Source organism: Sorex araneus, chromosome 4 (assembly GCF_027595985.1).
Source record: "Sorex araneus isolate mSorAra2 chromosome 4, mSorAra2.pri, whole genome shotgun sequence".
NCBI lineage: Eukaryota > Metazoa > Chordata > Mammalia > Eulipotyphla > Soricidae > Sorex > Sorex araneus.
Genome location: NC_073305.1, coordinates 126,334,221 through 126,357,177, shown reverse-complemented (window position 1 = coordinate 126,357,177; position 22,957 = coordinate 126,334,221). Strand labels below are relative to the sequence as shown.

The window sequence follows — 22,957 nt, the reverse complement described above, 5'->3', positions numbered from 1 at the left end:
TCAGGCCCAAGTAGTTTCTTTTCCTCTATCTCTTGCACCAGACTATAACCTTAATTGTAATCATCCTGTGTCTGCAGCCTGTATGGTTTCTGGCAGACAACAGTTCCTCAAAGTTCCAGCTTAGCATTCAAAAGAACGAGATATACAAATAATGTTTTATTCATTTCCAAATATTTGTTGAATACCTATATCTAAGCCAATCTGCCAGGGATATTTTTTAACAGAAGATTACATAATCCAGGCCCAACATATGCATTTGCCAAAGAACAACTGATGAGGACCATTGATCTCTGGTTTTGGAAGTTTAGAGAAAGAAAAGGTCACTCACTCTGTGCTGGGAAATTGAGAAAGGCTACAGAGAAAAGATTTTACATGCAAATTGAAAGATGAATAAGGTTCAGAAAGCAAGAGGTCATATAACAATAGTCTAAGACCAATTTTTGATCAAATTTCTAGACTATAGACCATGACAAACAATAAAATGAAAAACTAAGAAATTGATCTTCTTCCTCTTGATTCTATATATAATTGCTTGATTATATATATAAAATATCTATTATATATAATTGCTATGTGCCAGATTCAAATTTTATTCTAGGGAATAAGTTTTATTCTAAGTGAGGAACACCGTGCCTTAGCTGTCTCCCAGCAGAAAAAATCATGAAAATGCTTTGAAGTAAATTTCAAATTTCAAATCTATAGATTGTTAGATTGTGAGATACACTATTAATGAGAAAATGCCAGTAACATGTGCAGCCCCACATATTAAATTCAGCAACTATCCTAAGGTCATAGAGGTCTTCCTGCAAAATACATGTCATTCTGTTTACATCAAACACAGAAAACTCATTTACAAGTGAATGTCATTTTCATCTTTGTTCCATGTCCAAGTGCATCTCATTTGCATTCGTTTGTTTCCCTACTGGAGTGCTTGCCACTATCCTACAGCTGGTGTGGGTTGTGCTCTGTACCTGCTACTTACCATAAGTCTACACTTGAGTTACATCCAGTTACATGTCTTAATCATAATACCAAACATTGGTCTTACATAGGGTACTTTAAACAATAAATACATCATAGGTAAATCAAAACTTGATGGTAGTGTTATAGCAAAGAACTTTAAAAATTCAAACACATGTGCACACAAACACATTTTTCAAGTCAGCCTACTTTAAGGTTTGCTTGATCCTTTTGAAGTATGGTGCAATAACCAAGATCTCCCACGTAGCCTTTGCCAGATTCCAAGAAAACACAAGGATGGATGGAGGGCAGACCATTGTTCCCCTACTGAAGAATATAATCAAATGCTATTGGTGGCTCTACATTTTCCAACTGGAGAGGAGAAAGTTGAACTGTCAGCGAATCATTAATCTTTCAGAAACTAACTTAAAATTAAACTTTCAGAAATCTGGTTCAAATACTTTCTTAGCAAGTTCAATGTATTCATTGATCATCTCCCCACTACAATTAAAGCAACAATGTCTTCTGAAAAATACCTGCATCCCACATTTGAACCCGGGGAGACAGTGCAGAGTGTTTGCCTTGCACAGAGCTGACCCAGGTTTAATCCCTGACATCCCATAATATCCCCCGAGCACTGCCAGAAGTGATTCCTGAGTAGAGAGTCAGAAGTAAGTCTGATCATCACTGGGTGTGGAAAATATCACTTAGCACACTGAAGCATTTATTGAGGCATTCCTCATAGGAATAACCAAAATTTCTACATAAATATCTACAGAATACTAAGCAGCAAAAGGGGAAAAAATGAAAAATATCTTCTTTGAATAGTTATGGAAAAAAACAACAAAGTATATTTTTAAAATATCAATATGCATAAAAATAATTAAGATTTTGGGGCCGGAGTGATAGCACATCGGGTAGGGCGTTTGCCTTGCACGCGGCCGACCCGGGTTCGATCCCCGGCATCCCATATGGTCCCCCAAGCACCGCCAGGAGTAATTCCTGAGTGCAAAGCCAGGAGTAACCCCTGAGCATCGCTGGGTGTGACCCAAAAAGCAAAAAATAATAATAATAATTAAGATTTTAAATTGGAAGGAAATAAGAATATTTCCATTATTATGGCTAATATTTACAAAAGGAAATTCAAAAAATAACCAAAATAAAGTATTATATGCTATAAAACTCAAAATATTTGGCAGAAGGTGAAGGAGGTCACTTTAAGAGAAATAAAACAAAATTGGGTACAGGTTCTGAAAGCGTTGGTGAGCTTGACAATTAACCTATCTCGGATAATTACCACTAGGAGACAGAAATACATAGAAACAAGGTAAGATCAAGAATCCTGGACACAGGGGCCAGAGCAATAGTACAGAGGGAGGGTAGGGCATTTGCCTTGCACTCGGCCAACCCGGGTTTGATTCCCAGCATCCCATATGGTCCCCCGAGCACTTCCAGGAGTAATTCCTGAGTGCATGAGCCAGGAATAACCCCGGTGCATTCCTGGGTGTGACCCAAAAAGCCAAAAAAAAGCAAAATGAGGAGATTCGAGAGATAGTATAGTAGGTAAGGTGTTTGCCTGGCACCTGCCCAATCTAGGTTCAATCTCTGGCATCCCATACCCCAGGAGTCACTCCTAAGTGCAGAGCCAGTAGCAACTCCAAACATCGCCGGGTATGACCCCAAAATTTGAAAATAAATAAAAAGCAAAATTAACTTTTTCTAAATATCTGCATCCAAGCTCCAATCATTCAAGGTTATACATCATTCTTTCTTCGTTATATTCTAATCTTGTTTTTCTAGTTAGGTTCCATTCTGCTGCCTTATATCTACTTGCATTTTTTTTCTTAGCCTAGTTCCTTCCTAATAACAATATACTCAACATTTGAATTTGATTTTAACTCTGATTCAAGCTGATTTCAGGCCTGGGAATACACTGATCTTTCAACTCACCTCATTTTTTGCCCTGTAAAACATTCTGTAGAGGGGCCAAAGAGCTAGTAATCATATAAGGAGTATGCCTATCATGAGGCTCACCCAAGTTCAATCCCTGGGCCCCAGATATCCACCAAGCTCTGGCAGGAGTAATCCCTGAGTGCAGCACCAAGAGTAGGCTCTGAGCAACACTGGGTATGGCCTAAAAACAAAATAAAATAAATACATATTCAAAATAAAACATTCAGTATCTCTGGTTATAAAGAATTTAAGTAAATTTATGCACATTTTTACAACATGAAAGTGTTTTATTTTATTGTTTCAGTGCCAGGGATTGAACCTAAATCTTAAGCATGCAAAAGCATGTCTGTCCTTTACCACTGACCTAACTACCCACACCCAAGGGCAGTGTAAAGAGGATACAGAGCATGAGAATCTGTGGAACTGAAACTCCAGAACTGAATTCTGGAGATAAGCTCTCTCTCTCTCTCTCTCTCTTTCTCTCTCTCTCTCTCTCTCTCTTTCTCTCTCTCTCCCCCCTCTCTCCCCTCTCTCCTCTCTCCTCTCTCTCCCTCTCTCCTCTCTCCTCTCTCTCCCTCTCTCTCTCCCCTCACTCCCCTCTCTCCTCTCTCTCTCTCTCTCACTCGCTCTCTCTCTCTCAAAACAGGTTGTTAAATATAAAGGAGATAATAAAGATGTAATAAAAAGATGCCAAGAAAATCTCAAGCGATAGTTATTTTTCTGACTTTATGAGTAAAGTGGTAAATATCACAAGGTCCTAAAGCGCCAATCCAAGACAATAAAACTCAAATTGATTTTGAAACAAACACAAGGAACAGTATATGCAAAGACTCATGTAAATGGCAAAGTCAGCACCCGGAGACCACATTTTCACATGTTAGCTTTAAATAATTCAGAAGGTCTATCTTAACAAACCTCCTAACCTGTTCTTTTCTGCCTTCTTGGTTGCTAAGGCATTTCTCTCTCTGGCTTTCTAAAACACACAAATAAGCTTAGAAACGAGACATCCTACATTGAGACTCACTTCTCATCAGACTGATTTTTATCATACCTAAAATTGTTCTGTTGCTCACAGATGTGTTCTTCTATCATCCAAGGCACTCAAGCAAATGTAAACCTGACCTATCATTTGCACAAATAAACTGGTCAGTGTCAAATACAGATCTTATTTTTCTGCCAGTTGTCCCATACTTTTGAAAATTAAAAACTTATCTTTGACCTTCATTATGCTGTTAGTATATAAAGTCATCTGCTATTGTATCTCTCTGCACTGTACCTTCTGTCACCTAAGACATTTCCTCCTAAGGCTTTCCACACAAATTACTGGAATATATTTAGATACAATTTGACATAGAAGGACAGATTTTAAATAATTCTTTGGCTACACATCCAAACTGCAGTTCACTGTCATCCCGTTGCTCATTGATTTGTTCGAGCGGGCAGCAGTAACGTATCTCATTGAGAGACTTAGTGTTCCTGTTTTTGGCATATCCAATACGCACGGGTAGCTTGCCAGGCTCTGCGGTGCGGGCCCTGTATTCTCAGTAGCTTTCGGGCTCTCCGGGAGGGGCAGAGGAATCGAACACGGGTTGGCCGCGTGAAAGGCGAAAGCCCAACCGCTGTGCTATCGCTCCAGCCCAACTGCAGTTCAATAACACTAAAAGCAGAAAATTCAAACTATAGCAACTAAACTTAAAAATACGCCAGTCAAGGAAGCAGGATGGGGGTTTAGAAGTGGGAGAGAACCTGGGGACACTGGTGGAGGGAAATGGACACTGATGATGACTCTGGTACTGGAATATAGCATGCCTGAAACTTAATGATGAGTAACTTTGTAAACCACGGTGTCTTACTTAAAAGTTTAAAAATAAATTAAATCATATTTTTAAAAAAGAAAAATAATTGTCTACTGAAAGTAACTTCCAGGAATATTGCTGTACTCTCAAGTTAAAAAATAGGAAAGGGATTTCTGCAACCATTTCCCACAATATCAAATTAAATAAAAATATGTATGGGTAGAAAAATACTTAGGATATGTTGATATTTTTTGTTGTCTTTTTCTGTTTGATTTTTTTGATATCTGTTATTTTTAACAAGGTTTCCTTGTTCTACGTAAAAAAGTTCTCTTCTCTCTCTCTCTCTCTCTCTCTCTCTCTCTCTCTCTCTCTCTCTCTCTCTCTCTCTCTCTCAAGTTACAAGTGGTACTGGGCTCCTGGGCTTGAGCTTGCAAAGCGGAGATTTAACCTATCTGATTCAAGTCTTTATATTCTTTAATGAATGTGTGCTTTAGTTTTACTTATTCTTAAATAACTGGAACATACTGTCTACTTGAAATAAAATCAGTGTCATCGAGGGTTTTATCCACAAACATACAGTGCACCCAGTCCTCGTCCTTCTTTGATGGGCCCTTGGATAGTTTGCTTGCGAAAGGCCTGAACAAGTTGTCTGTCTTACAATGGTTACACCTAATTTGAATTAAACAACGGTCGCAGATGACAGAAGCGCTTTCATCTTTTGTAGGAAGGTCACCCACCTCTGAGCGCGCGCCACGCTCCTTCTGGAACTAAACACGTCGACCCCCGCCGTCTGTTGAGTCCTCCCCTTCTAAACTCACACCTGGGTGGCCAAGGGTCACGCAAGCGCTCCCGGTGGCGCCAGCGCCGCCGTCCGCATCCCTTTGGGGAAGCAACAGATGGCGAGGGCGCGCGGAGCTGGTGCCGCTGCTCCCCGCCCCAGCCGGGCAGTGGCCCAGAAACAAGGACGAAGACGGCGCCAAGGGGCCCCCTGAGGTTCCCTCTTGGTCTCTCTCCCTCCCTGGCCTATAATAGCTCGCGGCGAGATTCCCACACCTCTGCCCCCTGCCAGAACCCAGAAAGTTCTGCTTCCAGGAAAAGGCGCGCGAGCGCCACGCATTCTGCCCCACGCCGCCGCACTCACCCGAACCGGGACGCGCACAGACCTTCAGACCACCAAGCGCTGGACCAGCCCACCGCCAATAGCAATTCTGAATCCAGAAGATGAGCCAATGGGAGCGCTCGGGCTGAAGAAGCACAACCAATCACCTCTCCCGCTCTCTCTCCGCTCCGAAACCCTTTTTTTCCTCCCCGCAACCGCTCTACCTTAACTGCCCGGGGAACTACTGTAGTTCTAACCTGGATTCCCGCCTCCGTTCGCCTCTTTCCTCTGCCTCGGATGGAGGTCAACTCTCCCTAGAGCATGCATTGAGGAATTCCGTTTCTTCTTGTGTGCAACACTCTACTCATCTGTGCGGGGGAAACACCGTGCACGCACCGTCTGCTTAAATTAGTCACTCACCACCCTGCCCAGGCATTTCAAAACCTGGTAAAGAGAAGTCTTTTTCTTCCAGTTCACCTAGTCGTTATAAGACGTTTGAATCGGAATCTGAGTTTAAAAATACAGAGAGGGGCTGGAGAGATAGCACAGCGGGTAGGGCGTTTGCCTTGCACGCGGCCGACCCGGGTTCAAATCCCAGCATCCCATATGGTCCCCTGAGCATGGCCAGGGGTAATTCCTGAGTGCATCGCCAGGTGTGACCCAAAAAGCAAAAATAAATAAATAAATAAATAAAATAAAAAATAAATAAAAATACAGAGATGGCATAATATAGAAAGGGTCAAAAGTTTTCTCAGCAAAATAAATAATAATAATAATAAACAAAAAATAAAAATGTGTGAAAGACTTTGATACCCTGAAGTCGGGAAGAATAGGACCTTAAAAACGTAATGACGCGGTGACTGGAGCGATAGCACAGCGTTTGCCTTTCAGGAGGCCCACCCGGGTTCGGGTTCGATTCCCAGCATCCCATATGCTCCCCCGAGCACCGCCAGGAGTAATTCTTGAGTGCAGGGCGTGTGCCTTGCACGTAGCTGACCCAAGTTCAATTCTTCTTATCCCATATGGTCCCCCAGCACCGCCAGGATTAACGCGCCTAAGTCAAGAGGAGTGTGACACAAAAAAATAGAAACACCTTTAAAAAGATGAGCTAATGCTTATATTTTATGCTATTTTATGCATACTAACTGGGCATCAAAAATTATTCTAAACCGTTTACCTGCAGTAAGTAATTCAATCTTCACAACTACCATATTGCTTATTTCACAACAGAGAATCTGATGCCAGATGTCATGCTAGTGGACCAGGAGTGGTGGAAGCAAGCCTAGAACCCACGTAAATTCGACTTATTTAGATTAGCAAAACATTAAAACATCCAAATTAACTAGGCCCAAATCTATGGCTTCCCTTTCTAAGAGACATTAATCCTACTTTTTAAATCTTTTTGGTACAAAATGTTACATTAAAATCTCAGAAATACATTGAATATTGTGTAACCCATGATGGTTAGTTGTCATCAGGAAGGGGAGGTTTAAATAGTAACAGGATAGAAAAGTAGAGAAAAGAAAAGAGATTTTAAAAGTAGTCTGAGAAGCACTGATTCTACAAAATCATTTAAAATAATAAATCAGTGATGTGGCTCAGTGGTATAGTGTATTGTGAGACTCTGGTTTTAATCCTAGTACCACAAAGAAATAAAATAAATAAAGTAGTGTAACTGATTGACTAGCTGAGTTGACTTTACCATTAAAATTAAAAGATTGCAACAATTATGTATAATAGAATATGCATCCATGGACATAACACCTGAGGCATCTAAGAAAAAATACAACTGATGTGTGATTGAGTCTTTTAAATCTGTGTTCAATTTTCCTTTTCTACATTGGAATTTATTTTAATAATAATAAATATAAATTTCAAAAGAAAAAACAGAAGACTAAAAGAATTTTTCTGCTAATTTGCTTTAATTTCAATCAATTCTAAAGTGCATATGCTTGAGCTAAATTATTCTTAATTTATTTTTATAGGCTATTTTTCAGACAAAACAATCAGACTTATATAACAGTGTAAAATACTTGCTTGTATGTGTGAGGACCTGGGTTGGATCCCAGACACTATGTGGGGGGAGGGGTAATGGGAAAGGGCGCTGGTGGAGAAGTGGATATCCAGTACTGAGCAAGAAAATAAGCCATGAGTTTTATAGCTGATAAAGTTTTTTTTCCCTATGTTTCAAAATGGCAGTCTTTCTCGTTATTCTTAAGGACTTACATAATATGATTTCAGAGATATTTTTCCAACATTTCCCTATGCACTGGAATTGGTTTCAAGGAATAAATGTATTGAAAAGCAAAATTGGGCCCTAGGGGCTGAAGTGATAGCACAGCAGGTAGGGTGTTTGCCTTGCAGGAGGCAGACCACGGTTCCATTCCCAGCATCTCATATGGTCCCCTGAGCACTGCCAGGGGTAATTCCTGAGTGCAGAGCCAGGAGTGACCCCTGTGCATCACGGGGTGTGACCCAAAAAGACAAAAAAATGGGGGCCCTAGAGCACTAGCCTTGCAAGTGGCTGAACCTGGGTTCAGATCGCTCACTCCCACATGGTCCCTCAAGCACTGCCAGAAGTAATTTCTGTGCGCAGAGCCAGTTGTAAACCCTGAGTATCACCGGGTGTGTGTGGCCCCAAAAACCACAGAGAGAGAGAGGGAGAAGGAGGGAGGGGGAGAGAGAGAGAGAGAGAGAGAGAGAGAGAGAGAGAGAGAGAGGAGGGAGGGAGGGAGGGAGGGAGGGAGGGAGGGAGGGAGGGAGGGAGGGAGGGAGAGAGAGAGAGAGAGGGAGGGAGGGAGGGAGGGAGGGAGGGAGGGAGGGAGGGAGAGAGAGAGAGCAAACCCTGTTACTAAGCAAGCAGGGAAAGTTCCTGAGCTTCTGGTCCCTGGAGCCTGAAAGAACTGAGAGGGCTATTCATAAATTCATAACCCAGTAGAACCAAATCATAGTCACCCATTGTGAAAAAGAAAATGCTGTGAATAGCATAAGAATCTAGATAAGGTTATTAATAATCTGTAGTAGTATCATGGTCACCATATGCATATGTTACTTCACATGTTTCTTTCTGTTTGGGGCTATCTACTAAAAATTTAAATGTTTTCAGGTTAGCTAACACCAAAAGCCTGTTTTCCAACAGAAATTTTCTCACAAAAAAATATGTATTTCTTTCTGCCGGCCATCCTCCACAGAAAGCAGATCCCCTCCCCGACTCATACCTCCAGCTATGACCAGTGAAAATGTCCCAACCAGTCACCAAAAGATTTAGGCCCTGTTTCCAAGTGGGAGTCAGAAGGTGGAGAATACTGCAGAACTCAGGATTCAAACAGAGGATTTTTTGTTGGTGAAAGACTTTTGCAGAGGGGCTCTTAGAGTACCTCTCCTTTCCCTTGGGGCTGCTGATCCTCCATAACCCACCTGATTGAAGCAAAATTCTTGCCCAGAGAGTACATGGCAGAAGGGAACCTTGTGAAAGAGGAGAAGGGGCTTTCTATTTTTTAGCCCACCAAACTTTCTATCTTCTTTTTTAAAGTAGGATCCATATCTATAGCAGGACCATAGAAGCATGAAATTTTTGGAAGAAGAACATGGAAAAAAGAAACCTATATAGAGCAAAGAAATCAGCATCTCCAGTGAAACAGCATTCCTTAATATTTTTGAATATTAGTGCACAAATCATAAAAAGTACCGAGCAAGTTTCACTTTCCAAATTGTGTCAAAAATGGTATATAACAACGAATGATCTGTTTCATTGTTTTTTTGAGGAATGTGTGCCTACGTTTTTATTGAAGGTCATTAGCTTCTTTTTTTTTTTTTTTTTTTTTTTTTTTGCTTTTTGGGTCACACCCGGCGATGCACAGGGGTCACTCCTGGCTCATGCACTCAGAAATTACTCCTGGTGGTGCTCGGGGGACCATTTGGGATGCTGGGATTGAATCCCGGTAGGCTGCGTGCAAGGCAAACATCCTACCCGCTGTGCTATTGCTCCAGCCCCCAAGTCATTAGCTTCTTTCTAAAATCATGAAAACACTGCCTGACTGGGGGCTGGAGTGATAGCACAGCGGGTAGGGCGTTTGCCTTGCATGCGGCCAACTCGGGTTCGATTCCCAGCATCCCATATGGTCCCCCGAGCACCACCAGGAGTAATTTCTGAGTGCGTGAGCCAGGAGTGACCCCTGTGCATCGCCGGGTGTGACCTAAAAACCAAAAAAAAAAAAATTCAAGCAGAAAACACTGCCTGATTAACAATGATTTCAGAAAATACAAGCTACCTGTGGCGTATTTGATATGCCAAAAACAGTAACAAGTCTCACAATGGAGACCTTACTGGTGCCCACTCAAGTAAATCCATGAACAAAGGGGACAACAGTGCTACAGTGCTTGGTGCCTGTGAAAAACACATTGAAAATGATGTTATTCCCTTTTACAACACTGTTTGATATTTCTTTTAGAAATAACCAAAGTATCCAAGATCTCTGCGATTTATATCATTATGGAATCTCCTTGAAAAATTATTTTCAATTTAAACTATTTCTTCAAAGTAATAGTTTGAGGGCTGGAGAGAGAGGCAAGGTGCTTCCTTGCACGTGGCCAACCCAGGGTTCAATTCCCAGCTCCATATCTGGGCCCCTGAGCACTATGAGGAGGGATTCCTGAGCATAGGGGTAAGCCCTAAGCACAGCAGGGTGTGCTACCCCAGCCACCTCAGAAGGATTTGCTTTGAAATTGCTAAATGAACAAACCATCCTTTGCATCTTTATTTTTATTAATAAGATTGCACAAATTGGAACCAAGACCAAAATACTTATACACTGTACATCATTCATTATAAAACAACAAACATCACATTTGTACTCTACCAAATAGGACATTTTCTTTAAAATTATATAGTGCGTGCTCTTAGATTCATGCTTTAGATATTTTATATTTGTCATTATTCTCTTATAAATAATTGCAACCAGACCAATTTGTACACCTGCTACCATGATATATTCAGTGCGGCAAAACGCAGTCTTTGAAGACAGATTAAATGGAAACAAGGTTATGGGTGTCACATCTACCGAATTGTGACTACGGTTTTGCCTATGCAGTGAAATGCTAATGTAAAAAATACACACAAAGCATTGCTTCAAAAGGCACAATTTCCTCCACAGAAAAGAACAATTTTAAAAATACGTGGCAGTTGTGATCGATGCCCTCAAAAGGGCTCTGCGACGTTCACTTTAATGTGTGCTGTTTGGGGAAGAGGTAAAACGGGCTAATGTGCGCAGTATAGAAGCTTTTGGTGCGGGTAGAGACCCGCCTCTGGGCCGGATTTCTTTAAGACACCCCCCCCTCACCTGCTATTGAGTTCCAGCTAGAGACCTGGGAACTCGTGTTCCCAGTCTAGAGCCTGATGGAAATTCAAAAGGGGGGGGGAAGAGAAAAAATAAAACGGTCTGATCTCCTCTCACCACCAGGAGCAAATCTTTCCCCAGACCCCCCACTTCTCAGTCCTCGCTCCCTTCCCGGGAAGACTCTTTTACGAGTCTCTCTCGCTGCTGGCCCCGGCCTCAGGGTCGCTTGGGTCGTCCGTGAAGCAGACGTCCACGTCGCTGTCGTTGTCGCTTTTGGGCTCCCCGGGTTCCGGGGGGTAATCGGGCTCGGCTCCCGGGCCGTCAACGGGTTTGGCCAGCAGGTTCTGGCCGGGGTGGCGGGACTTGACGTGGCGCTCCAGGTCCCGGCGGCGCACCAGCACCTTGCCGCAGAACTCGCAGCGGTAGGGCGTGTTGCCCTCGGCGTGCAGCCGGATGTGCTTGTTGAGGTTGCTGGGGTCGCCGAAAGGCCGCAGGCACACTTTGCACTTGAGCGGCTTGTAGCCCGTGTGCGTCCGCATGTGGATCTTGAGCCCGTACTTGCGCGAATACAGCTTGCCGCAGTAGAGGCACAGGTGACCCGTCTTGGGCTTGCCCGCGCTCCCGGCCCCGCTGCCACCACCGCCAGCGCCAGCGCCACCCGCCGCCACGACGGCCGGTGGCAGCGTGCCCGCGTCCAGGCGGCCGCGGCCTTTGCCCGCTGCCATCTCGGAAAGCTGCTGTGTGTGCATCGCGATCTCACGGTCGATGCTGGCCAGGGAGCCCAGCTCGGCGGGGCCCAGAGCGGCCGCCCCTGCCGGTGCACTGAAGTAGGAGAGGGACTCGGGGTACTTGAGCAGCCCGCCGAAGTGCAGTTTGAGCGGGTAATAGGCGGCGGCGGCGGCCGGCGAGCCGTAGAGGAGCTCCCCGTTGTAGACGGTGAAGGCCGGCATGACGGCGGGCAGGTGGCTGCACTCACCGCCCGGGTAGGTTTTCAAGCCGCCCACGTCGAGGGCGGGCAACGCGCAGCGCTCCAGCGGCAGCCCCGGGACCGGTGGCAACGGAGCGTAGCGCGCCCCCGAGAGCGCGGCGGCGGCAGCGGCGGCGGCGGCCGCGGCGGGCGGGGCGCGCTCCACGTGCTTGAAGGCGGACGCCTCCTCCGGGAGGCCCGGGAGCAGAGGGAAGCCGCGCAGGGGGCCTGAGCAGGGCAGGCCCGGCGGGGGCGGGGGCGGCGGGTCCCCCGCGAGCAGGCACTTGCTGTGATGGTGGTGGTGGTGGTGGTGGTGATGCGCCGGGTGGTGGTGGTGGTGGTGGTGACCCGCGCCTCCAGCCGCCGTGTTGTCCTCGCTCCCGGGACGCCCCCCGCCCAGCAGCCTGCCTATGGCCAGGGCGGTCCCGGGCTTCCCGCCACCCTCCTCCCGGTAGGAGTCGCCGGGCGCCACCGCCGCCGCCCTGGCCAAGCCGGCGGGTTTGAAGGCCGAGCGCACGCCGGGGTAGAAGGCCAGGCCGCCGCCTCCCGCTGGGGCGCCGCCCACGATGCCCAGAAAGTGGCTGTGGCCCCGGGCCGTCCCGCTCACGTCTAGGACGCGTTCCGGCTGCTCCTTGCCCTTCTTGGACGGCCCCCACTTCCCCGGGGGCGACGCGGGGGCCGAGGGCGCGGAGGACGCCTCGCGCTTGATGCTCTCCCGCGTCCCGCAGGCCGCCTGGGCCGGTAGTGCCTGTGGGTGCGGCCGCAGAGTGGCCGCTGGCGCGGCCGGAGCGAAGTCGGGCGTGGAGGGTTTCGGGGAGAAGCGAAGGCCGTCGGCCGCCGGGCCCGCGCCGGGCCGAGCCGCGTGCTGGTTGTGGAGGAAGGCTCGGCCCCCGCCGCTGCTGAGCACGCAGTGGAAACGAAGGTGCGCCTTAAGGCTGTTGGGATAGCGAAAGGTCCGCCAACAGTACCAGCAAATGTACCGCTCCTCCCCTGGGCAAGAAAGAGGGGGAAAGCGGTCCTGTGAGAGAAAGTGCGAGAAAGCAAGCGCCAGCACACCAAAGGTGAAACCCAGGTTTTGACTATGGATGTGGAGAGAAAGGAATAAATTGAGGTTGCCTCCCCCCCTCCTCGACCCTGCACCGCCCTACCCCCAACTGACACACTGGCCCCGGACCCTCAGAAGTTCTTGGCTCTTGGCAACCATCTCCATTCTCTGGGACTACTCAGAGACCAGTAGGGGAACTACCTGGGCCTCTCCAAAAAAACTTCCCCGAGGCAATGAGCAAAGACAGCTCTCAGGCACACTGGCCCGGGAGGAGAGCAAATAGCAGCTGTTGCTTTAAATCAAGTGCTGAGACTGTGCTGTGCCTGGGCCCATCTGTTGGCGTTTGCAGAATAGGTGACGTATGTCAAGGAGTTTGGGGAAACTGAACAAAGGCCAATCTAATGGTAGTGAGCGCCTCATTACTAGGAGAGACAATATCCTGTATGTATGGGCCATATGTAATCATTTCTTTTCATAGGACAGTGTCTTTTCTGTCCACTCCCCACCCCTCCTACCCCCTCCCAGTCTTAAACACTTTGCCTGAGGTTTTCCTGGAGCGTGACCAACTGAAAGACCACATAGGGACTATGATTTGCTATTCTTCATAAGTACTTGTATCTTTAATTCCTCTTTAACCCCATTTAATTTGATGGGAGAAAAGAAAAATAAAGTACTTTGTCTTGACATCTAAAAACTGCAGGATGATGTTGAATTATGTCAATTGTTGATGATTCAGTAATTCTTGCATAACTGCACTAACCCAAGCATAGTAAAGCCCTTGGAAAAGATATATGTATATTGTTTATTTTATAACAGGAATATATATGTACTCATACATGTAAAATGTATAAGTGTATTATGTATATATATGATATAGATATGATGGTACTCAACTTTTAGTCATTACGCCATTCTGTACTAGGAACTATATATATATGGTGGGTTTTTTTCATCCTTTTTGTGTGTGACTTAATGTCATTATCACAGTTTTAAATTTTGCCAGTTTGTAAATATGATTGAGAGATACATGTATGAAATAGATTATGATCAGCTGGTGAGAGTTAATTTTCATTCAAAAGGATCATATTACATGTGTCCAGAGAAAAATAAATATTCTTGCAGGTAAGGTTTTTTGTTTTTGTTTTTTGAGGTTGTGGTTGATAACACTAAAAGGAAGGATATCTTTTAGAAAGAAGTTAGTTGAGTCATCGGGAAATATCCAAAGTCAATGACAATCTCATTAAAGTTAATGGAAAAATCTTGCATACAAACTGCTCAAACTTTTACAGAATTGCTACAGAAAAAAATAATGAAGATTTTTCTAATTTTCTCTCTTCATATACTTCTGGCTTTGCATAAGGCAAAGCATTTACTCTCTCTTCCAAATAAGCAAGAAGGGAGATGAGTTTGGAAGTTGTTGTTTTTTTTTTTTTCAGATGAAACCAAGAGAAAGTAGAAAGAACAAGGGAAGAGGATTTGCCTGTGGGGTTCACTATCCTGCTTATGAAAGACTGTGATTAAATCATATCAGTATCTTTAAATCTAGTTTGAACATCTAGGTAAGTTAAATCCCGATTTAAAGAGCTGGAACCTCTTTGTGCAGATGCTGACTTGGTATCTTAAATCGCCTAACTCTCCTAAATTCAGGACTTCTCTGTCATCACCCTTTTTAGAGAGGAATTATCTTATCAGAGGCTTCACCAGAATGACTTAGAGCAATCCTATAAACTTTTTTCCTAAAACAAAAGGCATGTTTTCATATTCTTACTATGAGATTGAAACACAATCTGAAACAGCAGCCATCTTTCATTAAGTCTTTTTCTTTTTGGAATTTTCAGCAAATATATATCTCTAATCCAGTGTATTCTTCACGCCCTCCCCTGCCAGTTTATCCTAACCTAATCTAATATTATGTCTCTAGACTGTAAAATTCAATTTATATCAAAGTATCAAATACACTTCATAAGTTACTTTTCCCTGACTCCTTTATATGATCCTAAAATTGAAGGTATTTCAAGCATCTCAGAGCTGGGGAAATCAAGTTTAAAACTATCTATACTTCCCCCCCCAAAAAAAAGAAACTCATGCTTACTTGGCGTTGGTTAATCATATGATGTTTATAAAGCTCTGTAGGCTGAAATGAAAACAGGAAGGTCACCACTAGTAATCCCTGACGTTCTTTTTTAGTGGCAGATAGGAGAGTTCTCACTATGGGTTTTTTTTTGTTTTTTCACTGGAAGTGGTTAATATAATGTGTTATGAGCCTAAATTAATTTTTATGCAAATAGATATACAAATCTGCCCTCCAAAACACAATCGAATTTACAGAAAACAGCGATACTCTGAATGCAAGTGTTGAAGGAATTAAGTGTTCTGAATAAACTTTACTTATCTTATGCATAAAGTGTTTTTCATTCCCACACTTATGTTAATTTCTGTAACCCTATTTCTAAAGAGAGGAGATTGAGTAAACTAGTCAGGAGGGGAGCACATTAAAATATTTTATAGCATTCATTATGTTGACTTTAAATAACATTGCCTTTAAGAGAAATTACAAACAAAAGCAATTGGCAATGAAAAGTTAGTCACAGAAGCTAAGTGCACTAAGAAGGAGACTCAGAATTCTAACTATTTTAGCACCCTTCATCCCTCTTTCCAACGGAAATGTTCTTCAGTGTGCTAAGGAAAGTTTGAAATGTTTTTTCTTTAGTTACTGCCCCTTCATTTACATAAATCCGCTCTTGGCTTTAGAAGGAATCAAATAAATCTGAGAAGAACTGGGATACATCCCAGACTCAATTTAAGTAGAGAAGGGGAAATGAATAAATACTATTTAAATAGAAGGACCTCAGTACCTGCCAACTAACCAGCTGTAAGTACCGTAATCCTTCTAAAATACTGTTAAAATATTTCCTATCCTTCAAGGCAGTGGAGAAGATGCCCATTGAGTTATGTTTTCTGATGTGATCACTCTGATATATTAGGACTTTATTACTAATTTGTAACTAAGAACATAAGTGGGTGTGCTGTGACCATATGAAGTTCAGAGTATTTTTGTCCTTTGCCTGTGCTAGCCAGATTATTATTCTTAGTCTTGTTATTTGGTGTTAATTTTAAAGAGATAGTATAGATGTCACTACTCTGCCTACACAGTCAAGGATATTAATTCAGTTTCATACAGTGTAAAAGAATGGCCCTTTGAGCCTAAATGCTATACTCTTCCCCACCCTCACTGGCCCACAAGACTCCCAGAGGCTGTACCTTTCTCATCGTGTGTCGGTGTTGCAATTGTGGGGATGTCAAACCACTGAGCTAAGGAATTGGAATACCACACAGTCAGCTCCTCCCCTGGCTGAACATCTCGAAGAGCTCGGTAGAAAATCTGGAATGTAAAGGAATAATACAAGGGCTGGAACCATAGTACAGTGGTAGGGCATTTGTCTTGCATGCTGCTGAACCAGGGTTCGATCCCTGGCATCCCATATGGTCCCCTGAACACTACCAGGAGTAATTTCTCAGGGCAGAGCCAGGAGTAACCCCTGAGCAGTGCCGGCTGTGACTCTTCCCCCAAAATATACCAAAAAAAAAAAGGAACAAGGGTGTTTGAGCATTGTATAACTGAGACTTTAACCTGAACGCTTTGTAACTTTCCACATGGTGACTTAATAAAAGAATTTAAAAAAAAAAGAAGGAACAAGACAGTGGTCACTTCCTGGGCAATCCGTTAAAAGGCCACTGAGAACAAAGGTGCGAGTCCTCTCTCTGATGCTGTGTGGCCCTGGAAAAACTACCAAGCCACTGTGAGTCTCACAGTTGTGCTCTTCAGAGAAAATTATAATATCTACCTTAGAAGGTTACTGGAACATGTCAATGAGAGCTCTTATCTAAAACTCTTATTGGTTGGAGTTACCTCAGTGGCACTGAGATAGATTTGAAGAGAGTCAACAGTACCTGTCCTCCGGGTAAGTCTGCAATAGCTTCCAGAGTCTGTTCCTGGGGGTTCCTGGCTGCCCGGATTAACCCTATCCACTCCAGAGGAGAGCCCCCAGACTCGTCGACCAGCTCCCCTCTCACCATGCGCACCTGCAACACAAGCAATGGTTATTCTCCCAGGTGTCTCAGTGAGTGATCCAGAAGTAAAGTTTTTCCTCCACCTCCAGCGCAACCCTGGAAACCGGTGGTATTGCTATATCCAAGCCACTGTGGCCTGTTACATGTTTTGTTGGGGTCAAGGGAGGGAGTAAGGAACAGTCCCCTCTTTACCCCCTCTTTCTCCCCACCTTGACACAGAAAGGGTGAGAGCATCCTTCTGCCCCAGCACGTGGGTACATCTGGTACCACTGTGTCCGGGACACCTTCACCCCTGGCTCTTGCATTCTGACACCAGGGTAGAGACATTCAGAAGCCAGGGAGAAACCCTCTTTCCCCACCTTCCTAGTGCTTCCCCTTTCATGCTGCATGGCGCCTAGGTGTGGAGATGCTGAAGAGCCTGGCAGTGGAAATGTTTGAACAAAGCGGCTGCAAACTGGGCAGCTATTTAAAAAGCAATTAACGAGCATTTACAAGGAAGGCGTGGTGAGCAGCAAACTCGGTATTAAACCGCAATGGAGTGATTGCGTGAGGAGCCAGCCCGGAGTCCTTCTGGATAGGCACCAATTGCTTTCTTAGAAAAATGCAATCAGGGACAAGCAAAGAGCTAAAGGACCTCTTGCTTCTCTCCAACACCAACGGACTCGTCCTGCCTTCTTTTCTTGGTCTGTGGAGCCAAGGGCAGGGCGTGGAGGGGTTTTAAACTACTTTTGATCAGAGGGGGTCGTGAGGTTGTTGGGGTGGGGGGAACAGATGAAACGGGCTGGATGTGACACCTCCAGGCTGGGATCTTGGATACTCAGAACCCAGCTGGCTGCTTGCTCTGGGACTCGGTGCTCATTGCTCCCTCAACCGGCTTCAGATCCAGCACCCGGCTCACCCTCTCAACATTCAGCCCAAGCGCACCCCATGCAGACATCCGCGAAAAGAACATAGGCAATTCTAAGAATCGTTTCCCAAGGATTGTTTGTGCCACGAGAAATGAGATCATTGTAGGATTAACTAAGCCTTAAATTGGCGTACGCAGGTGAGGGAAGGTGAGAAAAGTCCCCCGAAAAAGGTGCGAATGTCTAAGAAGTCGGGGTCCAGGAGTGGGGACGCCTCTGCAGAGAAGACACAGGAGCGCCTGAAAAAACGCGGGTTCGAGTGGTCGGAGCATGTAAGGAACCCGGCAACCTCACCCCCGACTCTCTCCCGGTTACGTCCACTCCCCTTTGGCCGGCACTACTCTCAGTTAATGCCACCTACGGAGAGTAATCGGAGTCCCTTTCCACCGGGCAAATTGGCAGGTAACGAGGCAATTATCCCTTTCCTTCGCTTGCCCACTCCACCCTCTTCCTGGGGCTGGGCAACTGGAGACAAACGGCAGGGGGCGGCGGTCCGAATGGCTGATACCTTTTTCTTGGGCCCGGGTTCCCTGCGGTCTGACAGGTACTTGCCCAGCTTGAAGGTTCCAGGCACCGGCCCGAGGCGCAGGCCGGCGGGGATGCAGCAATCGGCACTCACGCTGGTGGCGGGGGCGCGGGCGGTTCCGTGCATTTCTGCCGCCGCCGCCCAGGCGGGCGCCAGGGCCTGGGCAAGGCGCGAATGACAGAACCCGGCGGCCCTCGGAGCCTGGGAGCCGCGCCCCGACGTGCGGCCCTCCGCAGGCGGAGTGACGCGGGCGGGCATGCACCGCGCCTTTTCAATCGGGGCGGGCGCCTTTTGGCACCGCGAGCGCGAGGGCGCGGAGTTTGGTGAGAGAGTTGCGCGGCGGAGCAGCTGCAGAGTCCCACCCGAGAGGGTCACATGGAGTGGTTCCCTCAGCCCCCTGCATAATCGAGGCTTCTGAATGGCTGGCGCACAATGGTCCAGGCGACCTTCCCATTCCTAAAAATCCAATTTGTCAAGGGCGAAGAAAAGGCGCTGGTGAATCAAAGGTCCGGCGGGACCATTAATCCTCAGCATGGGGTATTGTCCTCGAGACAGTTACGATATTTTAAGTGACAAATCCACTGTATAATTTCTCCATAAATTTTACTTCCTTTTATTGTTCACCGACAAACCAGTTTTGGGAAATAAGTGACTACTTTAAGTCTACTTGGCTGATTCCTTTGAGCCTTGGGCTACTTCAAAGATTCTTAATTCTCTCCCCTTGGCTTTATTGTAAAAGAGATTAAACAAAGAGATGGGGACTGTTTGGAGGACTTGTTAACTTCTATTGATTTCTGGCGTGTGCCATACAGAAATTAGGCAGGTACTTGATGGGAAAACACCAGAAAATACCTACACTTTTTAAATAACGACCATATTACCATTTCAGAGGATTGGGTTCAGGCCAGTCTATTTAGAACTGCTTTATCCTTCCCTTCCTCTGTCCAGTTTTGCCCTGAAATAGAAAGTGTCCGGACAGTTTGGGGGAGGCCAGGTCACCTTGGGTTTCAGTGCACCGGGCCAGCATTTTCTTGGCGAATTGGAAGAAGCATCAGTTGGTGCCTTTGCCTGCAGCTAAGGGTTGAAGAGAAATTCTGTCTCCTGGGTTTTCAGGCTCATCTCTACCACTGCAAGCCCAACAGCTCAGGCCTGAATTTGGGTGAAAACAAGGAATAAAAAGTTTATGGAGACCCAATTTCTTCAAAACCAACAAACTGGATCTTTCTTCTTTCCTTCCTTTCTTCCTTGCTTTTTTCCTTCCTTCCTTCCTTCCTTCCTTCCTTCCTTCCTTCCTTCCTTCCTTCCTTCCTTCCTTCCTTCCTTCCTCTCTCTTTCTCTCTGTGCTCTTTTAAAGATTTCAGAGAAAGGGAGAGAGGACTGACAACCTGTTTTGCTTTATTTCACGAACTAAGTCAAACAAGGGTACTTTAACTAGTGCTCCATCTTCTTTTAAGGAAGCCTCCTTCCTTATGTGGGGACATCTGCCTTCCTAAGCTAGTGCATAGGAATTAATTGAGTAATCCAGTTTAACAGGTATTTGTCCTACTCTACTGGTGCCTGCCACTGCGATGCTCTCCCAGGCAGTGCTCTCCAAATCAGAAATCTGCATGGTTGGAGTCTCAGGTCTGGTGTGAGACGCAAGAATAGTATGAATGGGCTAAGTTCCCCAGCACCCTCTGCTAGGGATTCACTCTCAGAAGGTGCACAGACCAGGGACGGTTTCTGATCAGTCTCTACAGCAAAACACAAGGTGGCAGCACCTGTAACTTCACGATTTGAAGAGAAGGTCTTCAACGAATTTGTGGCACCCCTTGATGGAGATCTGAGTTTGCCATGTTCTGCAGGTCTAGATAGGGTTCCTTTATTTAGTCCCCACTCTGTCTCTGGGGACTTTCTTCTGGAAGCTAATCCGTAAAATGGGAATAATAACGCATAAACAGATCCTTACTTGCACTCCACAGATCAATGGAGTGAGTTGCAAGCGACTGCAGCCATGACGGGTGAAGTGGGATGCATTTGGAGAGCTCGAAAGCTCGTGTTGGAATGGCAGAGATGGTAACCAGGACGCACTGCTAAGTGCGTCCCTCTCAAATCAGACTTGCAAGGACACAAGACTGGTCACCCCTGAGGGTTCACCCTCAAGACTAGTGTTAACGGGGCTCCTGGAGACGAGTTAGAATCTCAGAGTCGGGCCTGGGCGGCCCCAGCTGCAGGCCCCGCCGACCCAGCAGCCGCCGAGTCCAGGACCACAATCTGCTGGAGCAGGGGCTGACGCTCGTCCTTAACCTCACTTCATTCGTCCCTCTGTGGGCCACGCAGGCTGCCGGCGACCGGGAGAACCCAGGCTTTGATCCCGGGGCCCATGAATGGCAAAAGCCGGGGGAGGGGCGACGGAGAGGAAGCCGCGCCGGAGAGTGGAGGGCAATAAATTTAAGCCATGAACATGTCCCTCTAACCTCTGGCCTGGCGACTCCGGGATGACACCCAGTTTAAATTACCAGCGCTGCGAGCGGGAACGGGCGAGCGCGGGGCCTGGGTTCGGGGCGCCTCCCGGGCCCTCCTTAATGAGTGAAAGAGCGTGAACGACACGCGAACAATTTTATCAATAGGACCATGTAAAGGCCGACTGTGAGGAAAGTTATTTATTAATATAGCCAATTGTGGCTGGTTCCCATCCCCGGGAGAAGAAAGGGACTGCGCCAGAGGCATTCACACCAGCTCGCCCCAGTTTTATTCTGTCCTGTGGCTCAGAGTTGAAGTTCCCCAAGTGAAATAAATTGTCCACAAAGGAGGAAAGGAACACATTTTCTTTTATTTTTCCTCCCCTAAAAAGCAAGGGTGAAACCAATCTAATGTGCCCAGTGGAGCAAGATGGGCCGTGAAAGGCTGGGTGTTAAAAGTAAAAGCGGGCTATGCAGCAAATGGGATGGAAAATTAAATGAAATTAAATAGCTTGAACGGCCGTATTGTCCCTTATTAAAAAGACACATTAATTACATGGTCTCAGCCTTATTCAAAGACAATGTTGAGACTCAATCAAAACATTCCACATGGCTTTTTTTTTTTTTATGAACTTAAAATGGGCGTCCAGAGGCCCGGTTAAAGCGAAATCCCTTCTGCACCGAGGTGCGTGGCGAGACCGTTTAGGGGCGGCCGAGAGGGGAGGCCTTTCTGGTTGCTCTGAGCACCACCGCGCGGGCGCGATTGGGGTCCCAGCGTAACAGGTTGCCGGTCGAGAATGAGGCTTGGAAGCCCGAGAGCAGCAGCCGGAGGGGCAGGCTGCCTGCAGCGAGCCAACTCCCACCTAGCGCGGCGGCCGCGTAGACCCGACCGCTGGAGGGGGCGGCGCCCGCGGGCGCGCGGCTGAGTCGGAGCGCGGGGACCGTGCGCGGGTACTGAGCCAGCGGCTGTCGGATCCGCGCATCGCTGCAGGGTTGCCGCCCCAGATCGGCTCCTTCCCGGGCGCACCTGCCCGTCCTCCGCTCGCGGCCACCGGGGGTGCAACTCCTGGGGCTTCAGATCCCCGAGTCGGGGTCGGGTTGGCTGAGTCTCCGCGGCCCTCGGTCCTGAGTCCCCGGGAGCGGCGGAATCGCGCATCCCCTCTCCAGCCCCGGGCGGCGAGCGGAGTCCGGTGACTCCGGGGCGGAGCGAGGCCGCGGCGGTCGCCGAGGCCTGGAGACTCGATGGGAGTCTGGGCCCGAGGTGGCCGGGGCCGCGCCCCCCGAGGGTGTCCGCTAGGGCCGGGCGGGCGGGTCAGCGCGGACCAGCTGCGCGGCCCCCGAGGCGCGGGTGGGACATTAAGGTCGAGTCTGAATGGGGCGGCGGCGGCGGGCTCTGGGAACGCCACCAGATGACACGCCGGCGACGGGGCCATTTTCTCCTTAATTGAGAGGCCGGTGGGTGCGCGGCGGCCGGGCGGTTCCAAACGTGCGGCCAGGACGCAGCCCCACGCCGCTGGTGGGTTTTGTGATGCCTTTTTTGTTGTTGTTTTTTTAAAGTCCTCCTTTGGAAGCGGCTCAATAAAAGTATTCAGAGTCCCTCTCAAGTTGCCTTTTAACCGGAGTTCCCCAACTTATTTCTTGGTTCTTTCGGTTGACATGGTGCAAAGAAAAGTCAGCGAGCGTGTTGCTGAATTGCAATGTCTGGGGGCACCTCCACATTCAACGCTCCTCTGCCGGCCGCTGCCGAATGAGCCCGCACTCAATTCGATTTTCCTTGCTGTTGGGCACATTTAGGAGCGCCTCTATTTGTGAAGTTCATTTCTAGGCAAATGTATTCAAGAGCTGATGGGAATGAATA

The 22,957-nt window shown here is 46.8% G+C and overlaps 1 protein-coding gene across 1 annotated transcript; it reads right to left on the bottom strand.

The window, feature by feature from the left end:
* Window positions 1-11,329: 11,329 nt before the first annotated feature.
* PRDM13 (PR/SET domain 13) lies at window positions 11,330-18,784 on the bottom strand. The gene is made up of 4 exons (XM_055136717.1): window positions 18,641-18,784; window positions 17,108-17,239; window positions 16,418-16,538; window positions 11,330-13,101 (listed from the first exon to the last, which is right to left on the bottom strand). Exons 1-4 carry the CDS (start codon window positions 18,782-18,784, stop codon window positions 11,330-11,332), a joined length of 2,169 nt encoding a protein of 722 aa, XP_054992692.1.
* Between the last annotated feature and the right edge of the window lie 4,173 nt (window positions 18,785-22,957).

Bases quoted from the DNA above. Each gene is read 5' to 3' on its own strand.
- PRDM13 (XM_055136717.1), bottom strand. From the start codon at position 18,784: ATGCACGGAACCGCCCGCGCCCCCGCCACCAGCGTGAGTGCCGATTGC. The intron at 17,240-18,640 runs GTATCAGCCATT...CTTGTGTTGCAG, and splicing joins AACCCGGGCCCAAGAAAAAG to GTGCGCATGGTGAGAGGGGA. The intron at 13,102-16,417 runs GTACAGCCTCTG...TTTCTTGCCCAG, and splicing joins ACCGACACACGATGAGAAAG to GGGAGGAGCGGTACATTTGC.